The following is a 26,892-nucleotide window of genomic DNA, read 5'->3' on the forward strand; positions in this document are numbered from 1 at the left end:
CATTCTTCTCTCCTTAGGGAGAAAAGGATGAAGATAACTAATTAAAAGAAAAACAATTCTCCTTAGATTTTCTTTTAATTGCAGACTTACTCCCTAGTGACCTTGATGCTGGCCACGATTTTTGGCCCACAAACTCAATTTACTGTCAGGGTCTCTTTACCAGCAGTGTATGTGATGGTCTTTGAGGGAGAAAAAAAATCAAAGCACCTCTTCCACTTTTGAAGCTGACGTGTATAATGTTTCATGAACACAGTAGAAGGAAGTAGGGCTGAGCACCCCACCTTAAGGTGCCCAGTGTTCTGCCCTTTCCTGGGGCACTGCTAAGCCACCCTACTGGGCAGTGTTGGAAGGCAGAGAGGGGGAGGCCCATGATCTGTTGACAAACACTCAGTTTTGGCTTGCTCATAAACTTAACCATGACTCATCATGCAACCATGTTTTTGCTCAGCCTCAAAGGTCAGCGGGGGTGGGAAAAACCAACACTCCAACAATCTGGCAAGGAATAAGGAACCTGCCCCCTGCAGGCCCCGCCCCTTCAAATGACATTTTCCAAACCTGACTGTGGAGGTGCATGGCTGCCCTCAAAGTCCTAGTCCAGGAGGACTGGCCTGGGATAACAGCAAACAAATGGGATCACATCCCTCAGGGTGTTCCAGACCTGACCTGACAAATCCATCTGAAAAAGGAAACGGTTAGGCTCCTTACAGCAGACTGTAATATATCTGTTTCTCAACCTACTAGTACTGTATTGTTCACAAAATTACTTCCTTAATGAACAGAAATTCAAACCACAAAAGGTTAAGAAAGACCACCCCCAACAAAAGCAATAGCAAAAATGGTGACAATGATTCAATTTTCCCACCATTCCTAGGAGAATGTTAGTAAGAAAGAGCCAGGATTCATATTTACTGAGACACCAAATGAATCTTCACTCTAAATTTTACAATAATCCTACAAATAGAAGATCATGGTCTGCATTTAAACACAATTGCAACATCATTTCAATAAAAATAAACTAATGAGAGACTAATTACACTTAAATTATATGCAGATACACAGAAGAGATTCAGAGCCTACTACTCTTCCAGGTCACAGGGCAAGCAGGCAAAAGTTCCCTGATGGGGATTTAGTATATGACAGAAAGATGTCAAATGGCAGGTAGGACTGGTGTGAAACACACATTCCCGTGGCACCACACCACCTGCTATAAAAGTAGCTGATTTTGCTTCATGGAAATGGAAACTCCAAGTGGTTGGTTTCTTCTTCAAACAGTGCTTCCTCCCCTCCACTCCATCAACAGAAGGTATTCAGGTGCTTACCTATCTTTTCCACCTTTTCCTCTTCAATGTCTTGCTCAGCTTCTGTTGTACAACGATAGCCTTTCTTCTTAAGCAGGTGGCAGATGAGGACGCCAAAGAGACCCATGATAAAGAACACAGGGACAAGGGCATAGGCAATGTATTCTGGGTGTCCATTGTTGTTGGAGGGTGATGGGGTTGTCTCAGCTCTGGAGTGCAATGTGTGGCCACTGCCATTGTCTACAAAAAAGAAACACACAAGGCTGCCTTTGGTTTTCTGTCAGGGACAAGAAACACTTGGTAACCCTCAGGAAATGCTCATGCTAAAATCAGCGCCTGCTCCTAATACAAAGGGCCAGGTCTGGCAGCACAGGCGCCGAAGGGGAGGGTATAGAGCTTGGGCTAAAACGGTCTGTGTTGTTCTCCCGTCCCTGCTGCTCTTGAACTGGGTCCCACCCTCAATGTCTTTTGCAGCCTCTAGTTGCCTGCCTCCAGTTCTGCCCTGGAAGTAGCACCTGAGTACAGTGAGCTGTTAGCATGGGTTTCAGTGAAGCATCCAGCACAGAATAAACACATCCATGTCAGGTAGCAGGAGAGCATGGTGGGAGATGGCTAAGAGCACAGACTCAGGAGACTTGGGCTGAATTTTCACACCACCATTTAGCAGCTGTGTGATAATGGACAACCACACAATATTTCAAAGTCTCAGGTCCTGAGGCAACTGGTATGCTAACAGTACCTGCCCACTCTTCTAGGGTTGTTATGAAGATGAAATAAAGGGATTTGAGTGTTGTCCCCAAAGGTTCATGTGCTTAAAACCAGGCTGGGCCCGGCGCGGTGGCGCAAGTGGTTAAAGGTCCTCGCCTTGTACTCCCGGGATCCCATATGGGCGCCGGTTCTAATCCCGGCAGCCCCGCTTCCCTTCCAGCTCCCTGCCTGTGGCCTGGGAAAGCAGTCGAGGATGGCCCAAAGCTTTGGGAACCTGCACCCGCGTAGGAGACCCAGAAGAGGCTCCTGGCTTCGGATCGGCATAGCATCGGCCCGTTGCGCTCACTTGGGGAGTGAATCATCGGATGGAAGATCTTCCTCTCTGTCTCTCCTCTCTGTACATCTGCCTTTCCAATAACAAAATAATAAAAATAAATCTTTAAAAAAAAAAAAAAAAAAACCAGGTTCCCAGCGTGGCGGTGCTGGGTGGCGGAACCTTAAGCAGTGGGGTCAGTCCCAAGGTAATTAAGTCAAAGAGGCCTTGCCCTTCCTAGGAAGAAACTAATGCTGGCTCAGGAGCAGATTCATTCTGGTGAGAAGGAGATGTTGCATAGCAGGTTCAGCTGCCCCGGTGTCCGTCTCTCTCACTCTCTGTCTCTCTCACTCATTCATACATTTTTTGCTTCATATGATCACTCCCCCCGTCACACACTACCACCATGTTGTAGCCAGAAAGTCCTCACCATAGTCAAGGAGATGGCCATGTCACTTTCTTAGACCACAAGGATCAGACACTAAGCAAGTTTCTCTTCTTTGCCCAGTCTCAAGTATTGTTATACCAATAGAAAACAGACTAATACAGATATAAGACACACAAAACCTTTTCTGCTACACACCAAATGCTCCTCTACAAGCTGAGCACCAGTGTAAGCATTTGAGATGCAAAAGCACAGCACCACACAAAACAAAGATCACCACACTCAGGAAGTGGGCTGGAGAAGACCTGAGCACACCATGGCTCTGTGTACGAAAAGGGGAGAAAGCAGAGATGGCCTCAAATTTTTGGCTGAGTGTGCAAAGATAAAAAGAATAATAATAAACATGGATATTTGTTCAAGTGTTCACTGAGCCAAATCAGTGTTTGCTGCATGTCCATTAGTAGACTAGCACCATTCCAGCAGCTGGGTATTCAGGCTGCTGGACGATGTAACAGTCTCTGCCATCTTGAAACCTCAGAAATAGGTATCAAGTCAACGCACGGCCAGGTCATGAGAGATGGTGAGCAACCACAATGCTGTGAAGGAATCCATGCATACCTGAAGAGAAACTCACAGGGGAACCCTTTTACGACTTCCAGCATGGGGAAGCCGTGAAGGGGCACCTCCTAGAGAAGTGTACTTTCAGACACGTCCAAATACGGACACACAGCAGGGGCATTCCAGCAGGGGTGGGAGGGCGGGTTCCAGAGAAAGGAAAACCCTGTGACCCCGGAACACATTCCTTATAGGATGTGGCCCACAAGGGTAACAGAGCAGGTCATGCAGAAAAAGTCACCAGGGTCCCATGTTGTGAAAATGAGAAAAGAAACAAAGTAAAGATGGTGTCACTTAGGCAAGGAATACAGAAAAATGTAGGATCTTATTGCAATGCAATCTCCATATGTGGAATTTTCCACTTCCGAAGTGATAAAATGAGGCCTTCTGATGAGGGAAGATTCACATTTAGTGCTAAAGCAGCCCGAAAATTGGAAAGTAGAAGACATTTAATTATAAGTTTGGTTGGCAGCACTTTGGTAAGAAAAGAATTTGTGTTCTAATGATGACACTGGGGACCAATAGCTGGTATAAAATGACCAAACCGCACCAACAGCAAACAGTATCAAAGCCAGAGGTCACAGGATCAAGGGTCACCTCTTGTTCACAAGGAAACAGCCATTATCTTTGAATATGAAAGGAAACTGCTGGTTTGTCAGGTTTATAAAAAGCTTCATTTACTACTTTACCTGGCAAGCAAAGAATTTTGGATAACCTATCATTGGTTTTTGGTTTCTACCCCGACAATCAATGTAATCAACACATAAGTATCCCTCAATATACATAATTGGTTTAGTCTTTAGTCTCAAATCTTACTTTCATAGAAACCAAAAACATTTCATTTCTTACATAATTTCAAATTAAGTACTATTTATTAATTCTTTCAACAGGAAGGTAACAGGAAGATTTAGAGATTTAGATTGAAAGGTTTTACTCAGGGTCACTGTTGGTTCCAATCTGGAGGTGTTAAGTTTTCTTTGAGGGGACACTGGAAAATGAACTTGAAAGCAGAGGGGTTCAGAACTGCAGCCAGTAACTCCTGAATCAGGTGGTTGAAGGTATCTTCACGGCAACTCTGCATCCAGGATATCCTTGCAAGGATCACATATTCCGGCCTTTTGTGATTTACAAACATGTACCATGCATTTCATCTCTTAATTCATGCACCATGGAAAAACTGAAAATACAAATGCAGATGAGTGAATCACACCAATTACAGAGAGACACAACACACTGGGGTTTATTTTTACAAAACAAGGAATGCGCAGATGCCTGAAAACTAGGTATGGAAAACTATCAAGAGGTATGGAACAGACATATATTGGTCTTGAATTTTCAGCCTCTAGAACTGACAGACATGAATTTCTGTTGGCTCAGCCACCAGTCTGAGGTTTGACAGGCAGCTAGCTCCAGGAAGCCTGCACGGTAGGCCTGGACAAGATTGCATCATGAGCTCAGTTTTGAACAGGCAGAAACAGAGGTGTACAGGGTGACTCCCTGTCTCCATGAGTTTCTGTGAGGAAGCTGAAAAGAAGTCTTTCTTCTACTGCTGGATTCAGAAGGAAAGGTTTCCAGAGAAAATGAATGGTCAGCTGGGTCTGGAACTATAAGAAAGCAAGGAAAACAGGAAGGAGATTTAAAAAAAAAAAAAAAAAAAAAAAAAAGGTGCTCTTGGCAAATAGCTTGGAGTTCCGTAAAGATCAAAAATAGAACTGCCACATGACCCAGAATTTCCACTTCTGGGTATATATCCAAAGGAAATGCAGCATTATTTGCAATAACCAAGATATGAGAACAACTTAAACATCCGTCAACAGATGAAAGGATAAAGGAATTATGGTGCAAACATACAATGGAATATTATTCAACTTGATAAAAGAAGGAAATCCTGCCATGCGTGGTACCATGACTAAACCTGGGATATTATGCCAAATGCAACAAGCCAGGCACAGAAGCATAAACGCTGAATGATTCTAACTGTACATGGCATCTACAAGGGCCACACTCACAGAAATAGAGAATGGGGTTTTCAGGGACTGGAGGGAAGAAGAAATGGATAGATGCTGTCCAACAGGTACAGTTTCAGTTGATAAATTGTGTGATAAATTCTAGAGACCTGCCTGTACTGTATTGTACCCTTAAAAACCTCATGGGAGTTTGGACCTTGTGTTCAGTGTCTTTATGCTAATGCAAAGAAACAACCTAAAAGGAATCTTTGGAAAGAATCTTAAGAACTTAGAAAAATCGAGCCACAAAGATGTTCTCAAGAACACATGGGAAATTTCCGTTTCTAATTTAGGACAAAGCTTGGTATTTTTAAACTTTCTCCTTGTCAGAGTTCACTCCATGCTTCTCTTGTAGCTTCTCGAAGTAAATGTTCTTTAAAAACTGAAAAATATAATTAAAAAAATACAGCAGGGGACAGAAACAGTCCACAGAAGATTTCTGGTGGTCTTGCATGCAGGAGGTTTCCAGAGCACTGCAAGGCAAGCCAGAGCCAGATTTGCTGGGCTTGGCTGGGCTGGCATCTGGGGACGCTCTAAAGTCCCCTATGAGCAACCAAAGAGGGTAGGACAGTTCACTCTCGGGTCAAGGGAAGAAACATTTGTTTGCAGTCTAGTTGTTTTGTTTTGTTTTGTTTTGTCTTCAAGTGAATAAATGTTGTCTTACTCCATTTGTTGCTATAATAGAAGACATGAGCTTGGGTAATCTAGCAAGAATACAGGATTTCTCAAGCTCGTGATTCTAGAGGCTAGGAAAGTGGAGACCAGGTGGCTGCATCTGGTGAGGCCTTGGGCTACACCAGCTTTTGCAGGAAGTGGAAAGGCAGGTGGCCCATGAAAAAGCAAGCACGCCTGAGGGCCAGCCTCCACTGACAGCACCAAGCTGTGGTGACCCAGGCCTGTGAGCTCACTCAAGCAAGAAAGGAATTCATTCATGAGGGCTCCCCTCACAAGATCCTGACACCTCCCAGCAGGACTTGCCTCTCCACGCTGCTGCCCTGAGGACGAAGTCTCCAACACAAGGGGAACACCCTCAAACCACTGCAGCATATATTCATACATAGAGGGGATGGAGCCAAGGGAAAAGGCTGAGAGGGAATGTGAAGAGATGATTTCCATATGAAAGGAGATATAAGAAAGACATTTCTTCCTGACACCATCCTAGAAGCTGGGTGGAAGCTGAGCGACCATGTACAGATTGTCTCTATTGCCTATTTGCTTATTTAGCTTTCTTTTATTATTCATTTTCATTTTCTTTTACTATTTTATTCTTTTCTTACTTCTGATTTATTTGGCAGAGATCTTCCCTCTGCTATTTCACACCTCAAGTGCTTGTTACAATGATGGAGTTTGGTTCAGGCTGAAGCCAGCTCAGAATTCAATCCAGGTAGACCAGGTATGTGGTGGCAATCCAAGTAGTTCACCACTTGCTGCCTCCGAAGGTACTCACCAGGAGAAAGTGAGAATCAGGAATAGAACTGGATTCTAACCCAGGCATTCAGATACAGGCTGCTGGAGTCCCAGGCAACATCCTAAGCAGTGGACCAAGAGTCCACCTCCCTCTATCTTCCCTTACCAAAAGAAACAAAGTCATCAGTTGAGGACCCAGACTAGGGCAGAAGAGGGAGCTTGGATCTAGACAAACCTGGCTCAAGCAGAGAAAGTGAAGGAATGGGGGAGGCAGTCAGCGAATGCATAAGAGCACACAGTACACAGTGGCGATATGCACCTCAAATCTCCAACTGTACTGACTAATCCGGGGATGTGGGGTGTGGGGCACGCAGGCTGAACAGCCCAGCAGAGCAAGAGACTGGCAATCAATCAGGGTCAGATATGGCAAGCAGACAGAGCTAAAGAAAACAGGTTAGCATGGTTCTAGAAGTAACAGATGTATGAGTCATATGCATTTATTACATCACTTTCTACTGGCAACCACAATCGTAGAGCATATATGAGCCACCATGGAACAAAGCACTGAATCTTCACTATAAACCTAGAAATCGATTACTAGGATTACCTCCAAGTTACAGACAGGGAAAGGGAAGAACAGCAGGATCAGAAAGATTAGGTAATGTGCTCCAGGTCACATGGTTACTAAAGCCTAGTGCTGGCATTCACCCCAGGCAGTTTGGGCCCTATCTACCTGTGTACCAGCTTCCTGTTAAGCCCCAGATTCTGCATGATGTGAAACGGGGCTTCTAAGAGAACACCATGTAACTATCAACCCCTGCTTTAGGGGGGAACTGTAACTATTTTTCTCTCAACGCTTATTTTATCACGGAGCTACTTTCCTCGAAGATGCTATGCTGGCATGCTGGCATGCTCTCTCATATCTCCCAAACTAGTTTAAAGTCTCCCCACAATCTAAAACCATGGATTCTACTACAAGAAACAGGATGTGCTTTATACATGCACTCTTACTAGACTTCAGTGGTTTATGGGATGAATGAATACGAAATTCTATTGTTTGTCCTTCATTCTTCCTCCTCCCAAGCCTCAAACCACAGTCGCCTCAAACGGGTCACAACCTGGGCTGCCCACATCTTGCTGTCTTCCCAAACCCAGGTCTTGCTGACCTGGAGAATCTTCTGCACCCAGCAAGAGCCACTCCAGCAGGCAGTTCTCAGCTCTGACTAGTAACCCGTGATTGTGGGCAGCATAACAAATGTAAAATCCAACAAAGGCCAGTATTTTTCAAACCTCTTTGGGATTTCCCTGCCAGGTTTGGTTAATTTGCTGCATGCTATGCATGTAGTCTCCACTGAGAAAACTACAAAAGAAGACATGAGATCAAAAGATCAAAGATAGCAGGGAATTGAGGACGAGGTATGCGCAATGTCTGAACTCCATCTAAAAAGCCAAAGCAATTTGCTAGGTGGTTTCCAAGAGACATTTCTTGTATTCCCAAATGACCCCCATGGTGGGAGGATTGGAGACAGGATGGCGCAGAAATGGCATTCCTCAAGCCCAGTGGGTGAGACTTGAGGGCTGCCCAAATAATGAAGAAGACAATGATATGGACCAGAAACTCCAGATAAGAAGGTCCTGCCAACCTCTCACAAGCATCTTCGTGCCAACTCAGGTCCAGGGCTCTGATAGCAATCCCGCCTTCTCGTTAGGAAGTGGTGTGCATTCTGGGAAGCTAGAGGTTTTCCCAGCATTGATTCCATAGATCCTTGATAGGAAACAAACTTGACTGATGACTGGATAACTCTCCCATGCTTACCCAGAAATGGATTTTAAACACACACACACACACACACACATACAGACACACATATTTTTTAAACTGACATTTAAATCACAGAATCCACAATTGGGCTTATTTGTGTCTAGATTACTGATTAAGAAGGCCCAACATTCACTTTTCTAAATCACCCTCCATCTACCTCTGCTGCCAGGGAAAACACACAACCTGTGACATTGAGCAAGTTGCTTCACCTCTCTGGGCCTCAGCTAGAACTCACAACAGAATCCCATATCCTCAGTGGGTATCAAAATTCCACCTCTTTCTGACCTCCTCTGGCCCCACCTACAATCCACTGCAGGTAGATCTTTCTGGAGAAACGCAAGCCCATCCAGTGGGCATGCAGGCAAAATTCAAAAAGCTCCAGAAACCAAATGTGTCTGTAACTCAAATCACAGCCTTACCAATCTTACCAAATCCATTTGGTGGCAAAAGCCATGCTGACCTGATGGAGGCTATACACATTTCTATTCCACTTAGTCTGTCCCCTAAACACGGAGGCAGTTTATCAGATCCTTGGCAGGGAATCACATGATTTAGAGTGTAAACTGTGGGCCCCACATGTTTCTGATGCTTTCAACACTGTGAGCTGAGAAGTACTCGGAGAGTCCTTCTCCAGGGAAGATATAACATTGTCCCAGGGTACAAAGTTGGTGCAAAGGTTGAACAAAAATCCAGGCAGGCCCTGTTACAGACAATGGTCACAATTAGTCCTGGTACTGCCCATCAGTGCAATTTTAGTAGAGTTAGGGCTTGCTAGCTGGTGCTAAACCAACTCCTCTGTTAAGTTATTTAAAGACAGTCTAAATCCAATTGTCTACACCAATCAAATTAGGGAGAGGACAAAGCCCATCTGTGTGATGAAATCACTCCAAAGGCTTTCTTTTGCGATAACTAAAGTTATAGAGCCTGTGACTATCCCCACAGTGTCAGCCATAGAGAGACAGTGGTGGAACGTCAGGAGGTGAACCAATGAACTTGTCTGGGAAGTGGAGGACAATGTAAATCATTAGTACATAAATAAACACTAAACCTCACAGTGAAACCTGCTGCAGAGGCCAGCCACCAATCAGCTCCTCAATGAACAGCTCTGGGGACTGACCATCCCTTCCTTCGCAGGACGGCTGTGCTGGGGATGGGGGAGCATGCAGATGGCAGTGCTAATAGCCACAACACAGAATCCTGCCCATCACCAGCCTTCATTTTGTTGCAGCACCTGAAAAGTCATCCTGATGTAGCGGGGCCAGGAGTCTGACGCTAGCCTTAAGGCAGCGCTAGGAACAGAGAGATACTAGGGCAGGCCCTAAGGTCAGACACGCAAAAGTCAGTGGAGCCGGACCTGCCAGCAGCCCCTGACCTGCAGAGGTATCCGGCTAGGGGGCTCCTGGAGACACAAACAGCAGCCAGGATCACGATCATTTCTGCTGGGAAAACACACCACCATAGCCAATCCAATTACTCATGAGGAATTTGGGATACAACCTGCCCTTCAGGGAGGGTCCATTATAGAAGTACTGGGCACTGTGAAGGACTTTGTGTCAGGCCCCAAAATGAAAAACTAATTTTGACCAGACAAGCACAAAACAGAAAAAAACCAAAATGCTTATCACCAACAGGCAGGAGATGAGCAGATAAAACCCAGTCACTCCTGCACCCCAGGCTGAAGAAAACTGAAACAGTAACCCAAATATTTGCCATCCCACCTTCAATTTAAACTAAAGAAGGGAAACACTCACTTTGCAGAGAGTCCCTGGCGCCCTCTGTTCTGTGAGGTCATCTACTTTGTAAAGTTATTTCTTAAGGCCATGAAGCTCCCAGACCAAACTCAATTTCCAGGGAGCACCAAAGCCTCAGCAGAGCTAGAGCTCCCCTAGCGACTCCTTGGGAGGAGACCAGCTTGAGCAGCCCAGGGCCTATAGAGACTGAAAACTTCAATTTCTGGACTCTTCCAATGCAAATAGCGGTTTACGCAGAGAAGACAGCAGAAGGCTGGTGCAGCAGTTTCTCTCCCCAGGGACACAGGCCAGGGACACAGGCAGTTCCTCTTCCTTGGGACACAGGCTAGGAAGCCACTGACCACACCTGGAGGGCAGAGAGGGCCAAGGCATAGAGGCATGGAGGCATCGGGAGCTCACTCGGAGAGGCAGCCCATCACTGGGGGCAGTACACAGATGCAGGGCAGAGCTCAGGATGCTGCAGGGACCTTGGAGTCCCCACTGAATCTCTCCTTCCCTCCTGTTCTCCCATCGTTGCAGCGGTCCCCTTCTCCCTACAAGCCTCTTCCTGTTACCATCATCAAGACTGTCACTTTGGAAAGTTTCCCTATTGCATAGCTTCTGACTCCTGGGCAGGGGTTGAAAGGCTGGAAGGCAAATGTGGAAACAGACTTTTACTAAATCCCTGCTACACCTTTCAAACTCTAAGTTATGTCCATTTAAGAAAGACTCAAAGCTCCCGAAAGTCATTTTCCAAAGTGACCTCAAAGCAGCAGAACTGTGGAATCTAATGTTTGCTTCAGATTCTTTCTGAAACATAATGTGTTATTTAGAGTGGTTTGTTACTTTAAAATTAATTAATGGCAGCATGTACTGAGTGTTGGCAGTGGCGGAATCTTCTCCGGATGCTCTGTGTACAGTTTCATCTCATTCCCATGACACCAGTAACAAACATTGTCACATCTCTGCCCCCCACCCCATCTGCAGATGAGGAAATGAAAGTAAAATAAATGAAGACTTTCTATGTACCAAAAAGCATCCTATTCAGTTATATTTGGGTACTTCAAAAAGTTAGAAAACATGGAATTAAAAGGTTTGATGCAAAATATGTTTTCAAATCCACATAGATTTCCCATTGTCAGCTTTTCTAGGAATCTTTTAAGGATTTCTTACACATGTTCACACTGCTATCTGCCAACTATTAGAAGTTAGTGAAATGTTTGTTGCAAATACAATGTACATAGTAATGCTAGCTATGAGGCATCTAAAACTCTGCTGGAAGGGTGGGGAACAGACTAAAGCAATTTTGCATTATACAGATGACCTAGAGACACAACAATATAAAAGTTCTCGCCCAAATGACAATGATGTTTCTCAAGGCACTTTCACATAGGTTATACTGTTTGTAACCCATGATGCCAGACTTACTCACTTAGGGTGGTTAAGGATTTGCTCATTTGGTACACTCTTCTCAATAACCCAAAACAGTATCTCCAAGTAGAGGCAGAGAAAGGAGCAGGGGAGCCTCAGATCTTCTGACATCTTCTTCCCCACCGTCTCAGTGCAACAACACACCATTCAGACACGCCACAGTCAAAGTCAAAAACACACACTGGCAGGAAAGCCCTGGCAAGTCACACAGCTCTGTTTCCCCAGGTAGGGAGCAAGGTCTCCTCGTGTGTACCTGCAATCCTTGTCACAACTCCTGGAATGCAGAGAGAGCACCTTAACCCCTGTGGCTGTGACCCATGGGACACAGACTCTCCTTCTGGAAGGGCTCCCGGGTCACGGCTGGAGGACCCATGTTCCCTGCTCCTGGATAGGCAGTGTTACTAAGGTCCTACTAGGTGTGATAGATTGTTCTGTGTATTCACACCCCCTATGCCAAATCCCAACAGTTCTCAAAAACATAAATAAGAGATTCTTTCTAGAGCTGAGACACTCACACACTTTTGGAAATATGTAACTACACCAGTATGCTCCTAGGCTCATCAAACTGAGCAGAAGGTTCCAGCATGCAGATGCAAAAGGAAGCTACAAATAGCAGTACATTTCTAAACCCAGCTTGGGGAATTGGCCCTCAGCTAGATTTTCAAGGGTTTCAGCTCACTACAAACTGCCAGATCCCTAAGGGGATGCTAAATCTGAGCTTACGAAACTTCACCAAGAGCCACTCCCACTATCCACAGGCTGTGATGTCTTACGAATCTGTTCTTGGGCATTCCTCCCAAGAGGCTGAGCAAGGATCATTAAACTCGAGCAAGGCTGGGTAGCAAGTGCCCGAACAAAGCCATTAGACAGGATGGCACCAGATGGCCTGTTTCCGGAGGAAACAGCAAGCGTAGGGGAGGTGATGTTCCCGAAGGAATCCATGTCCTCAGAGCTCAGACAGGGAGTTGGTGCACAGGACCATGCCTTGGGGAGCTCCATGGCTGGTTTCTGAGTACAACTCACCCTGCCATGGTTGGGAGGTTACATGCAGGACATGAACTAAACACATGGGATCACAAGGAGTGGAGCAGAGCACGGACTTCAGAAAGCAACACCAGCCCAGCAGCTGATGGCAGAGCCAGACAGGGCATGGCAGCTGACTCTCCGAGGAGAGCTGGGAGCTCCAGATGACCACATCCACAACCCCTCGCATGTTCAACTGCTTTACCGCCACAGCAAACAGGAACTTCTACTGAGTGCTTAGGTATGTGCCCTGCATTTTTTTAAACATTTATTTATTCACTTTATTTTTATTGGAAAGTCAGATATACAGAGAGGAAGAGAGAGAGAGATCTTCCATCCAATGATCCACTCCACAAGTGGCTGCAACAGCCAGAGCTGAGCTGATCTAAAGCCAGGAGCCAGGAGCCTCTTCTGGGTCTCCCATACAGGTGCAGTGTCCCGAGGCTTTGGGCCAACCTCGACTACTTTCCCAGGCCAAAAGCAGGGAGCTGGATAGGAAGCGGGGCCTCCAGGTCACAAACTGGTGCCATATGGGATCCCGGCATGTGCAAGGTAAGGACATTAGTCACTAGGTTACCACTCCGGGCCCATGCCCAGAAATTAACTGGCATTACTTCTCTTCTAATCATCACTACTGTGTCATGGGTATTATTGTTAACCCCACAAAAAAACAAAGTACCAAATTCAAAGTCACCCCAATCAAAGAATGGCTGGGCCAAAATTGAACTGTTGCAGGTGCAGCCCAAACTCAATGAAGCCATTGCTCAGGTGCTGGAAGCTAAGCACATGCCAGCTTTTCTCTGGCTGGCACTAGCTTCAACTCACACCTAGGGTGTGAGATGCCAACCAAGTAGTTAACTTCTCTCTACAGCAGTTTTCTCACCTAGAAATGAAAATAACCATGGAATTCTTCCCGAACAATCCATGTGATTCACTCAGAACACTCCCAGCGCCTGGTAGAGTAAGCACTCAATGTATGCTAACAAGGTGGCAGTCACTGCTACCATCACGACATTGATGACCATTACCAGTGCAAAACAGGTGTAATCCTCACAAAGCCTACAAGTGGAAGGCTGCAACATCAAATCTAGATGAAAGGACAGTGCCCCAGGGGACCAAACTGGACAGGGAATTGATGTTACCTGCGGAGTGTACAGTGCACAGGCCCTGTAGCCGAGGGAGCAGCAGCCGCCCCAAGGGGACTGCTTGGCAGAGTGCAACCAGCCATGGCTGTCAGGGCTCCAAGCCTCTGCACGCCAGCCCGGAACTTCTCTTCCTTCCAGGAACAGGAAACGGACAGTGATTAAACAGAGAACTACAAAGGCCCTGAATAGAGGGTTTTCCAATTAGTCACAGGCTTAGCCAGAGACTTCCAGCAAGCTAGGCATGTGGCCTGCTTCTGAGAATTTGCAGACCGAGAAATGAAGGTGAGTATCGGTGGCAGCCCAGTGTTGTGTCCGGCTGAAGTCCCTAGCTGTGAAGTTCCCACCGATGCCGTTGGACAAAGAGCAGAGTGAAAGAGGGACTGGAAGAGAAAAAAAAAAGAAAGAAAGAAAAAGAGAGATCCTATCAGTAAAGACAAAGTTACAATTAAATGGAAGTAACTAGAGAAATGCAGACACAGAGAAGCTGATTTTAAGAGGAAGAAATCAATATGAAGGTCACTGACGGGAAACTCAAAGAACTCTGAAAACTAGTAGCATGTGTTTAGACACATAAAAAAAATTACCATTACCATTGTAGGTCAAAAATAGTTGAATGCTCCCAATTCCACATAGCACAATCTACTGGCATTACTCAAGATGCAAAGCTAAGCCAGAGGAGCGAACTGGAAACTCCTTGGGGAAGGACTGCCTGTGGCCACCATCCAAAATACTGAAATGGACAGACTTGGTGCAGTGGTCTAGCAGCTAACGTCTTTGCCTTCAACATGCTGAGATATTAGCTCTGATCCCAGCAGCCCTGCTTCCCATCCAGCTCCCTGCTTGTGGCCTGGGAAAGCAGCAGAGGATGGCCCAAAGCCTTGGGACCCTGTGCCCGAGTGGAAGACCCAGAAGAAGTTCCTGGCTCCCGGCTTCGGATTGCCTCGATTCTGGCCATTGCAATCACTTGGGGAGTGAATCATCAGACGGAAGATCTTCCTCTCTGTCTCTCTTCCTCTCTCTATATATCTGACTTTACAATAATATATATAACATATATTATACATATATGTTATATATAATATATATATTGAAATGCACATCTCCATTGGCCAGAGATAGAGACAGTGCTAAGGAACCTTGGTCTATGCCACAGGAAACAAAGGTCAAAGGAAAATCAGAGTGCTGTAACTTTCACCTTATTACACCATAAAATACAATGCAAATACAGAGACAGTAAGCCACTGGCCTCATCATTTTTTCTTTCCTACTAAATGTTTTTTTAATTCCCTAGAGTCTTTAATTACAAACAGTAAACCACTCTAATTCAAAAAGGTTAATCCGGGTACAATGTTTTCAAGTTATGAACTGGTTTTTCCCCAGTAAGAGAAACTTTTTTTTTGGATTCTTCCCACACCCAAGTATCCAGCCCCAATAAGATGTCTTACAATTTGATTTCAACATAACCCTCAGTGAGGTCATTGTAGACTTCCACAGGACTATCCCACGGCAGACATCAGCCACAAATGGGGGTCTCAGGGTGACCTTTCTGGTGACTACAAACTGAAAGCTTCCCATGAGCCCACCTTCACTAGCTGCAGGAGTGACTCGGAGAACTGGAGGAAGCAGTGTACCTGCCTTTTGATGATGAGGGCTACAATTCAGGAACAGCCAAATGGAAGCAGAACGAAGTCCGGCAGAGGAGGAAGTGACTGCCCTTTCTAGATGCCTCTCCCAGCACATCCATGTGCCACAGTCCGAAGCTCCCTCAGCCTCCAGGCTTCAGAGTCCTTATGAAGTTCATGCAACAGGACAGGGTGGTGAAATCACTGGCTGCTGGTGACTGGCCTAATCCCTAGCTCCAACCTCTGACCCTGAGGTTGGCTCCTCTGGCAACCAGCCATCAGAAGGCTTCTAGCGCCCACCAAGAGCCACCTTATCACAAACTCAAAAACAGTCATTCATCATAAATAACAAAAAATGTTCAATACATACACTTGTACCACACTGACTCAGTCAAGAGTACCCTCATTAACATACTGAAACACACCACTTGACAGCATGGATCAACTGCGCTGTCACATGGTTCAAGTATAATAACTCTCCTCCTAAGCCTTCCCCTATTCCTGTCCTACCTCTGCCCAGGTGCTAAGATGCATGGAGCCTACTATCCGAGTAACCACTATCTCCATGTATGTGGGAATCTAGGGTAGGCCACCTCTCTTTCAAATTCATTCTTTCTCCTCCAAATCTATCGCATTACTATGTAAGGAATGGAGGGATTGAATAAAGAGAATTGCCATAAATGACAAAGCTGGAGGCCACAGCAAACAGATTCATAAACCATCCCGGTGAGGATTCACATGTTATCCTAAAAGGTACAGTCTGGACACTGACATCTGTCCAGACCCGGAAGAAGAGGAAAACCTGTGGACATGACCAACAATAGGGCTCAAAAGTGAAAATGTTCAACAGTCTTCTAAAAATAAATGATGAGTGATTAAGAAGGCAGCAGACAAGCTGACTTGTCTTTCAGAGGAGTTACTCTATGTAACGTACTGAATTACACACAGGCTGTGCTTGGGTTACTTACAGAGGCCTGCATTATTAACGTGATCCTCCAAACCAGTAAAGAAGAAAACAAGTGTTTGTGTGTGTGTGTGTGTGTGTGTGTGTGTGTGTGCATGCTCTTCATCCAGAGGAGAAAACAGGCACAGCCAACTCAACAGCCATGCTGACACCATGGGGGCCCGGAGCTTGCTCAGCTCAGCTTCCTGGGCTCCCGTAGCAATGCCAAGAGCCCTTTCTGGCCCCCTATCTTGCACTCCCCAAGCCACAGTCTCAGGAGTTTCCTGGCTGAGATTCAGTTTCTCCTCTGCAGCCTCATCTCAGGAAGCTGTGTCCTCAAGGGGCCTGCACTCCCCTGTCCTGCCCACCTCCCGCCTTAGCACAGGCTGCTGTATTCCCTGCACACTCTGCAAGGCCTACTGAACGTACCCAGGCTTAAGCTATGAAGCCTTTTCCACCCCTCACACCACACAGTACCCCCTTCCTTTGAGAGCCCCGCTGAATTTTGCCTGGAGTTCTGTGATTACCCCAAAGCCATTCATCCTACCCACATAAGGCTCTATGTTTGTAGCTTATCTTGCTCTCCTCAGTCCCAACTATGCAGAAATGAAACCACGCCTCTTGCTCATTTCACATACCTACACAGCACTGCCTGACCGCAGATGAAGAAAACCTCATTTTTAACTCAGCTACACACTGTGATTAAGAAAGATCTGCCAGTTGTACCTAAGGGGGCCATAAAAGACACTTGACTTGGCAATCATGCACGTGATGTAAGTTGTACTCTTGACACCTGGCCTGCTGGCTCAGTCACATAGTCTGAAGCAATGACCGAGGCCTCCCTTTCTCTACTGGGGGCTGATTTATGTTTTGTCTTTCACAGAGCAGGAGGGTGGAGAGTACACAGGAAGCAGTGAAGGAACTCAGGCCACATCAGCACGCGGCAGCACAGACCTGCAAAGGAAAACACAGGGGTGCCTGCTCCACAGCCATCTGCCACTTCCCCAGTGCCGGGAAGTTCCAGCTGCAGCTCTTTACTACGCAGCTAAATCACATGATTGTCTTGGAGACTTCCAGCTACTGGGAGCTGCTGGAGCACAGGAAAATCCATACTCCAGAGTTTACTGTGAGACAAGCCTGGTGAATTCTCCAAGCATCCACCGCACAAAGGAATCTCAGAAAACCACACTAAGTAAGTAACTAACCACGTAAGTACATGCATAGGGATGAAGCCTTGACATGCTACCAGTATGCAAAGGAGCTTTTTGTTTTTAACCCTCCCCATCACATAACACATTAGACACGGGTTCTTTATGGATTTTCAGCTATTCAGTAAACTTTATCTGGTTCGCTAAGAGTAATAGTCTAATTTGTGTCTATTCAGGAAACTGGAACCAATTTTTCCTTAATATCTCCTTGATGCCAAAATCTTATTAAAATCATTCCTGGTGGAAGAGGTGGCTGAGTGTTTAAGGTGATAGACTGCTAAAATAATTCCTGAATCTAATGACATGTATACTGAATTACCTCCTTGTCAAGAAGCTCTAGGCCTAATTATCTATGTTTGGCTAAAAACAAAACATACATTACATTCATAATATTTTCTGTTTTCTTCTTAAGTAGAAGAAACTACAATAAAAAAAAAAAACACATTCGAAATTTCATTTCCTTCTTCTAGCAGCAACTTCATAATGATGCCAAAAGCACTTAAGAACAGGTGACACTCGGGGAATTTGAATTCCCCTCCTTGCCTTGGTTGTTACACTAACTCAGTCACCTCATCCCCAGGAAAGAGATTACCTCCACCTACCCCTCACAGCAGCTGTAAGAACAAAATGTGAGCAAGCCCTCAGCTCTGCGAGCACTTCTCACAGTTAAAGAAAACAAACACACTGGACACAGCGCATGCTCCTGAGGGGTCAACAGCATGAGACAGGATGGACCCAACACGTGTTCATGGGTACGTAGACCTGAGACTTTGAGAAGGAGATAAAGTTGGCCGACACAATTAAGAAAAGATTCTTGGAAGTACATCCCTCAGTCTCACGCTAGTGGATGGGAAGGATGACAAAATAGACAACCCAAGAACCAGGGAGAGAATGCCATGCTAACAGGGTTGTAATGCACCTACTTCTTCCAGCTCTTATCTATCACCTCTCCTGCTCTTATATGATCCCAGGCCAGCATCGCCTGGAAAAGTAATAGTACAGTAAATTCTCCAGACCTGTTGTAGAGCTGGTGACCCAGTCGCTCCGGGCTTGGCCCAGTGATCTGAGTGTTAGCTTCCTATGTGTCCAAGGCACCACTGCTGCTCACTTTAACCTCCCTACCCCTCCCATGGGTGACCGCCAGCACTGCATATGGCTACCTCCCTCAATTTTGCAGGTCTAAGATTAAACTTCCTTTCCCCGGAAGGTGCGCCCAGCCAGTACTGGTTTTTCACTTTTCCATCTACATCTTGCTCTACCGACTCTGTGCCACGATTTCCTTCTGGAAGAACTGACACTTTAGCATTTTTCTTACTGGTCTTGCCTGATAATCTGCCAGCTTCACAAAGGCACAAACTGAGTCCTTTTTGTTCTCCTCGCTTTATCCTCAATACCTCGCCCAGAGTAAGTGCTCAAAGAATAAATACATCATCAGAGTTAACCCATCACTATGGCTTCAGTGTGTTCCCTAAAAGTTCACACATTGTTAACTGAATCCCCAAATTCGTGGGTTAATGGTATTTGGGATAAGGAGTTTTGGGAAGTTGATTAAGACCAGGCAAGCTCTTGAGTATGGAACACCTCTCCCCTCCCCATGACGGCATTCATAGTCTTGTAACAAAGATCAAGCTAGAGGCTTGCTCCATCTCACCATGTGATGTCCTCCCTGTGTTATGCTGCAACAAGAAGGCTCTCACCAGGCAATGGTGCCACGGCTTAGACTGCCCAGCCACCCAAAAGAACCCTTACTCTATAAGTTACCAGCTCTGAAGAATTTTGTCATGGCTACAGAAAATGGATACTCATGAAACAAATGATTTTGAATGGTACTACAGAATTTTGAAACACAGCATGTACAGCACACAGTAGATGCAGCTCAAGTACTGGCTATAGAAACATAATTTAGTTTGTCTTTGAGGAGCTCCATGGATGGGTTTGTGTTTAAAAAAACAAAAGCAGGCAACTTTGCGTTAAAAACATCCACTGCCACTTCCCACCAATTCCACCAGATGAGGCAGTAGGTCCACTTTCCCACGATTACTCCTTTTTTCTCCATGACCACAGGTTTTCGTCTTTGGAGCAATGAGGCCCAGCGAGGCTAGCTGATAAAAACAGCCTCTCCTCAATTCAGAGAGGTAGTGGACGAGACTCATAGGTGAGACTTCTGGGTAGATATCAGGAAGAGCAACTCTTCACTTTGCTGTAAAGGAAAAGTCCCTGGCCACAAGGCAGAACATCTGGACCCTCCTCTGGCTTGCCTTACTCCTGCATCTGCATGCCTGATCTGGGCACTGTGCCTGGACCTGAACTCCAATAGTACACAGGAGGGGCGTGACTCTCACTAAACCTAACGTCTGCTCATGTACAGGCCGTAGCTGCCTTTGACTCCATGGGACATTCTGGCTTCTCCTTTATCTGCATTGTGGAGAAAAATGAGGCTGAGCTGTCTTGTGGGCTGTCATGACAACGACATACATAAAACCAGCAGGTGCTTGGCACAGCCTATGGCATAACCTAGATGCTCATGAAATGTATTGTTATTGTTTGTCCCTAACGAATCACAAGCGCATCAAAGCTAAAGGGTGAAACAACATTCCTAAGTACTCCAGAATTTTCCTTTGTGGTTCTCTGTCATGACTTAGTGTGTACCCCATGCCATGTTGCTGCTGAGTCCCAGCTGCTGATGCTGGTAATGGAGAGGGCGGAGCTTGGAGGAAGCATGTGCCAAGCTCCAGGCAGAGGCTTGTGGGACAAAGTTATTGGCTACCAAAATTTAGCAAGAAAGGAGACTGCTGCTTTTAAGGGTAGAATGCAATACTTTCTCATGGAAGATCCTTAGAAGATTCATCAATATATTTACATCTAATTAGCTACAAAGCTGTAACAATTTTCCCTTGAGTTTCATGTAACAATCTCATTGATGTGCCTTTTGGTCCCTCCTAGCCTTCCTAGTTACTGTTTATCTTTTCTTTCCTTGTTTGTGACTGTTTGAAGGAGGATCTCATGATAACGATGCAGAATCTTGTAATGTCAGAGCTGGAAGGGCCTGGAAGGGCTCGCAGCTTCTTATTTAAATGAGGAAACTGAGCCAGCACTCTACTCCCTCTGGGATGACTCTTGCACTATTACAGGTATCTCTCCACTGAAGCGGGTCCAGCCCTGCTGCCTGTGGCAGGATTCCTTGGCCTGTGTTTGCCCTCATTGGGGAGGGTCTGCTTTCATTCCTTTGGATCTGCAATGAGCAGGATCTCTGGCTAACTAACTCCTGGGAGTAATCTTCTTGCTCTAAGTCAAGTAACAGTAGAGCTAGGCATTTTGAACACTAGGCATTTTTATTAGTGGGTGTGGAATGCAGTGACACACAGAAGGAATATGCAAACGAAATGGGGGAGAAGTGCAAGTGCCAGGCAGGTGGCAGCTAGCACAGGGGACCCCAGGCAAGACAATTCACCCTGTCTGCAAAACTAACACAGCAAAGGAGAGCCAAGGAGCCAAGATAAGCAGCAAGAGGCCTCTGGGGTACCGCTAGTGAGAATGGAACACCAGGTTTCCTGAATCCAGCAAGTCTGGAAGCACGATGCTCAAGAAAAGATGACTGGGCACAAGCTGAGTCAGCTGCTGGGCTCTGCCATCCTGCACCCATCCCTCCCTCCCTGCAAAAAAATCCCTTGGGTGGATTCAGTTTCTTCTCTCGCTGACAAAGGGAGCTGTGTCAATAACTGGCAGAGCAAAACAGAAAAGAGATACAGTCCAACCTCCCCCTCCAACCACCCTGCTTCCACTGTGACAGGCAGTCATCCATAAAGCCACCACATAAACAAAACCTCCCTTTTCCAGGGATCTTGGTTTTTCTAAGACCACACAAGAACGCCAAGGAAGAGCCTCTTTTCTTGAAGTGCCACTCACCTATGGAGGATATTTTCTCCATGGCATATTCCGCTATTCTGAAAAATGGCCCTAGAGTTTTAATTAATTTCTTTATAGGTCATTTTGGACATTCACATGGGCTGTTTACATTTGTCTAAAAACAAACATAAACAAATGCATCACAGAAGAAGAAATGTAATTCCTTATCTGAAACCTGAAGCGCAGCTATGCTGGATAATTCAGACTTTGTAATTCCAAAACCATAAAATGCAATACCTTTAGTACGCAAAATGTAACACTTAGAAATCAAATTCATTAATCACTGCAACACCAAATACGAATATTCAAATTAGACAGTATAAATACAAAATATAGAATCTCACATGGGTTAAGTTTATGTTTTATCACCAATACAACAATAAAAAAACCCATTAAAAAAAACCCCTTGTTTTCAGAGCATATTCTAGAATTATCCAAGAAGGATTGCAGACATATTCAAATGCCTCAAATGCTAGAAAATAATCAATCTGCTAGTAATGACAGATGTACAAATTAAAATAATCAGAATCTCAATTTTTTTTAACCTATCAAATGAACAAATACATTTTCAAGAGAAAATGCCAAGGCAGGAAAAGTGAGTCTCTTCCACCATGGCTGCGTAAACTGGGACAAGCCATTGGCAACATCAATATTACCAATGGCCTCAAACATGTGAACGTTTCTCCCCAAAACTGCCTCTTCAAGGATTCATTTTTCTGTGGAAATCACACAATGTTTAAACAAGACTGAATAAAAAATATAAAGGAGAATAAATACACACACACAAACAAGACTTGCTGAACAAAGATGTTAATTGAAACAATAAGCTTTACAGCTTATTTTGGAATAACTGGCAACAAAAGAAGTCCCCTAACAGGAGGTGGCAAAATACAGAGGATCCATAGAAGGGCACCGTAAGCAGTCATTGTTTTAGTGTGTATGAAACTGGAGAAAGCAAAGCATGAAAGAGGCAGCATACAGAGTTGTACTGATGCTATCTAAGCAAAAAATGCAGAGAGAGACCGTAATGAGACACATTCATAGTCTGAATGACTTAGAGTAAAAGAACCAAGGGTGATTCTATTCCCTTAACTTAATAATCTTTTTACCATTTAGGAGGCTTTTCAAAAAGTACCTCAGTGCCATAATTCAGCCGGGAAAGGAACTGTTGCCCACATAATCCCCAATAACAACAGACTGAGGAATATGAGATGTCACTCTCGGTTTTTAGAAAAGTATAATGACTCTATCATTGCAAGGACATCAGCACAAGAACAAATTCTTATGGTATGAGGATACTTCAAAAAGTTCTTGGAAAACGGAAATGAAGCTCTTAGTTGGACACCGGTTAGGATGCCCAACATTCAATACTGGAATGCCTTGGGTTTGTCTCCCATTCCCAGCTTCCTGCTAATATAGGTCCTTGGAGGCAGTTCAGGATCCAAGCAGATGGGTTCCTGCTTCCCACATGGGAGACCTACACTGAGTTCCTGGCCTTAGCAGGTATATGGAGAGTAAACCAAAAGATCAGAGCAGTGTGTGTGTGTGTGGGTGTGTATGTGTGTGTACACACATGAACATGCCTCTCTACTTCTAAAGTAAGTAAATGGCACTGTAACACTAACTAAGCCTAACAGGTATTTTGGCGGAAAAGACAGCTTAAAAAGTAAGAAGTTAAAAGATACATGCCCTCCTTGCCTCCTACTGACATTTCAGAGACGACAGATTAGTTGATGCTCCTTAGCAGCCAATGAGACAAAGACAGGAACTGGCACACTGTCCACATCCCAGGTGAGGACATGTGGCTGAGGTTAGCACCCTCTGAAACGGCAAGGTGTCTTCTCGACTGTGGACTTGAAGCCCACAACACTGACCCAAAGTTTGGTGCTCTGCTTCCACAGTACCATGCCATTATCCATTTGCTTTGACTATCCTACAATATAAGGAAATTTCTTACTCACAGAAAGCCTTGAGTCAGTCAAAATCCAATGTAGGCACCTGAATGAGTGACTTTCAACTTCTCAAAAACTTAATTTCCTCTTCCATAAACACAAGAAATAAAATTATATAGCACAAGATGTTGTAAGAATTATGTGAGCTGAGTACTTAGGCTGTTATTTGCCACAAAACACATAATAATAAAAATAGTTCCTTCTCCCCAAAAGAGTAAAGTGCCTACAAGGTACTAACTTAAAATTCCAACTTCAGTTCTTGTAAGCCACATCAGATTCAGTATTCTACCTGCCTTCACCAACCCAGAAAAGTCCTTACCAATCACAGAAGTAGGTATTCTAAAATTATTTGGAAATACTCAACAGGATGGTTTTTGAGCAGTGACAATTTAATTCGTTTTGTCTGTTTTAAATCCTTTAATTACAATGTTCCAATAAATAATTAGACCTCAACATCAGAGCCAAACAATCATTTAAATGATAACAACGAAACTTTTTGTTTGTTTTAACTTGGAACTGTGGTCTCTCTCAAACTCATCTACTTAAACTCCCAAATAGTTAGACTGATTCATTTTGGAGTGGAGAAGGGGACAGCACCAGGAAGTCACGGAAGGGGGGGCACTTCTCAAATTTTTTCATTTCTTTTTTCAGTTAAATGTGGGCATGGAATCACTAGCTCCAGGGGCTGCCTCTTCCAAACATCCCACCCACTGGCTACAATGCAGAGGTGGAGCTGGGCCGCCACCTGGCCAAAGGAGAACCCAGAACTCAAGAAACCTTATCCTCAGCATCTGAATGAGGAGTGAAGACGCTGGCCTGACTCGCCAGAGAGCAACATTTCTCATCTCACCAGTGACCCAGCTCTGTTCTGCCCACTCCTTACCCCAAGGCTGTGCCCACTGTCTGCCAGAGAAACAAGCCCAAAGGTTGAGCAATTTATATTAAGCACATAAAGAAGCCAAGATGTGGAAAATCATCCCTTCTGGTACACATGGTATACGGCTTCCAACACTGCTGCCAAGAGACAGAAGTTTAATGAGATTCCTCCCTAGCCAGGGTGTCAAAGAGATATTGCCACAACCCACTGGGCAGCCATCTGCCTTTCTTTTCTCAACTTTGGGACTTCTCATAAGAACATGCTTATTATTTTATGATACCCTCAACTCCTTATCTCAGAATCTCAGCAGGATTGCAGAGGCTGATTAATGTTCTGTTCTCTCCAGAGAGCAGCAGGATACAGCGCAAAGGGAATGAACTTTGAAAGCAAGCAGGCTGGGTCATCCCAGAGAGGTACACACACACACACACTGACACAGGCTGCAGGTGCTTTTTCTCTGAATACTGACTGATATAATGCCAATGGAATGTTTGGGGCATTATTTCAACCCTTCAGGCCTCAGCTGCCTCACTGGAAGTAAGAAAGAAGTTTTAAAATGCATAGGCAGGGCTCCACCCAAAGCGTGGCATGTAGTAGGCACTCAAATGACTTCCCATCTTTCTTCTTGCTTTCCTCCGCTCAGCCTTCAAACACTAACAGGATCTTTGAGGCCGGGGTAGATACTGGCAGTTCAGGGCATCTTCTCTCCACAGAGGTCTCGAGACATGCCAACAGGTCTGTGCTCCTTAGCCTGTCCTTTGTACACACCCAATTCTAAGCACGGAATAAACCCAAACGGCAGCTGTGAGGAGAGCTTCCCTCCTCCCCCTGCTAGTCCTCAGTGATCCATCAAAACACATTCCTACCTCAGGGAGGGATTTTACCCAGGGCATCTGGTGCTAAAGTTCTCTTTATTTTACCACCCAGCTCAGCAGGTCTCCAAATTCCTCAGGAAACTGACTCGGATAGCCTTGAACCTGACTATGCACCTATCTGTGTCATCAATGAAACATGGAAGGAAAATGGAAATGTCCCATCCAATGAAACATGCCACGTGCTGGCCCTTCCCCGGGGCGCAGAGTTGAAGGAAACACGGGCTTGCTAATAAAGACTCGGGAGACACGCCACCATCCTGTTCGCATCCTAACCTGGTTTCCATGAAAACGCCAGGCCGAAGTTTAAAGGCTGTCGGCCACGGCCAGTGTTTCAAAACCAACAGCAGCCTGTGCAGCCTTGTGGAAGAGACAGTTGGTGTGGGAAGGTTTGCAGTGGCTTACTCAGACCATCAATGCCACCCCCAAAAGCAGGCTGGGAAGAGCTTGCTGATGTCAGATCCCGGGCTGGGGTAACCCCAAATGGCCAAGAAGGTGCAAGCTTATTATTTTTAAACCCCCGGAACCCCCGGAATCTGCAGCAATGCAAACAGGCGTGTGAGCCAGGACTTCGGCAAAAGTTAGACCTCCTTTAAGAAACTCCTGATCGGAAGTTCCACTGGCGAAGACAACACTTCGGCATCGCTGCTGGTGGCTTCCTACCCTGACCGCAGAAGGTTCCTTCTGTGATGACAGAAAGCCACACAAAAAAGAAAAAAAGGGAAAAAAAAAAGAAAAACAGTTCACAAAGAACCTTCCCCTTTTCAAACCCTGGTGTATCCAGCGCCTACAGGGGTCAATCGTGACCTGTGGCAAGAATCCGGCGATCGCTGAAAAACGCCCGGGAAGAAACAGATACTCCAAGTATTATTTTTTTTTCTCAAATACTTCAGGGTGAGGGGAGGGACAGAGGCACCAACAGCCCACCCCGTTGTCAGTGTCGTCCGCTCCCGGGCCTGGGGACAGGACAGCGAGTGACGGAGTCCGCCCCGAGGTAGGCGATTCCACCAGGCCCAGACCCTCCGAGGAGTCCGGGGGGAGGGAAGGCGGCGTCGGCGTCCGGGAAGCATGGGTCGGGGCCGCTGCCGTGCACGGGGGCCTTGAGCAGGCGCCCCCGACAGCAAGATCCGGGACGCGAGCGGCTGCAGCGCAGAGCGCAGCTCCTGCACCGAACCCTCGCCCTCCTTCCACGTCCCGGGGACCCGACCCGGCCCCGGGCACTGGGCGAGCCACTCACCCGGGGACACCAGAGGCGAACACACGGCGCCTCCCACGAAGACGGCAGCGGCGAGGACGGCGGACGCCGGCAGTCTCGGCTGAGCCATCGCGGCGTCCCTGCGCCCTCCTCCCCGGCGCGCCCGGTCCCGCGCCCCAGCCGGCGGTGCTGCTCTGGCGCGCGGGCGGACTGAGCCTCAGACCTCCGCCGCCGACCCCGCCCCGCCGTGGCCCCGCCCATCGCGCCCCGCCACGCCCCCCGCGCCGCGCCCCGCCCCGCCCCGCCCAGGGCAGCCCCCTGCACTGGCCCGCTGCCCGCCTTGGCCCCGCCCCCAGGGCCCCGCCCCTCCCCGCCGCTCCCGCCTCCTTTTCAAACTCAACTACGGCCGCAACGCGCCGGGTAGACCAAAACCC

General features: G+C 46.1%; 1 protein-coding gene across 2 annotated transcripts in view; it reads right to left on the minus strand.

Moving 5' to 3' along the window:
- Nucleotides 1-26,673, minus strand: part of RELL1 (RELT like 1) — a 56,830-nt gene extending 30,157 nt beyond the window's left edge. Inside the window, exons 1-2 of one of the 2 annotated variants that reach the window (XM_040965725.1) lie at nt 26,501-26,673; nt 1,320-1,538 (exon numbers count right to left, since the gene is read on the minus strand). In XM_040965725.1, coding sequence (XP_040821659.1) covers nt 1,320-1,538; nt 26,501-26,588 — 307 coding nt within the window. In that variant the 5' untranslated portion in view covers nt 26,589-26,673. The remainder of the gene's footprint in view (nt 1-1,319; nt 1,539-26,500) is intronic. The other variant, XM_040965726.1, reaches the window with a different exon arrangement.
- Between the last annotated feature and the right edge of the window lie 219 nt (nt 26,674-26,892).

Source organism: Ochotona curzoniae, unplaced genomic scaffold (genome assembly GCF_017591425.1).
Source record: "Ochotona curzoniae isolate NIBS_2020 unplaced genomic scaffold, NIBS_Ocur_1.0 scaffold_4505, whole genome shotgun sequence".
In the NCBI taxonomy this organism is placed as follows: domain Eukaryota; kingdom Metazoa; phylum Chordata; class Mammalia; order Lagomorpha; family Ochotonidae; genus Ochotona; species Ochotona curzoniae.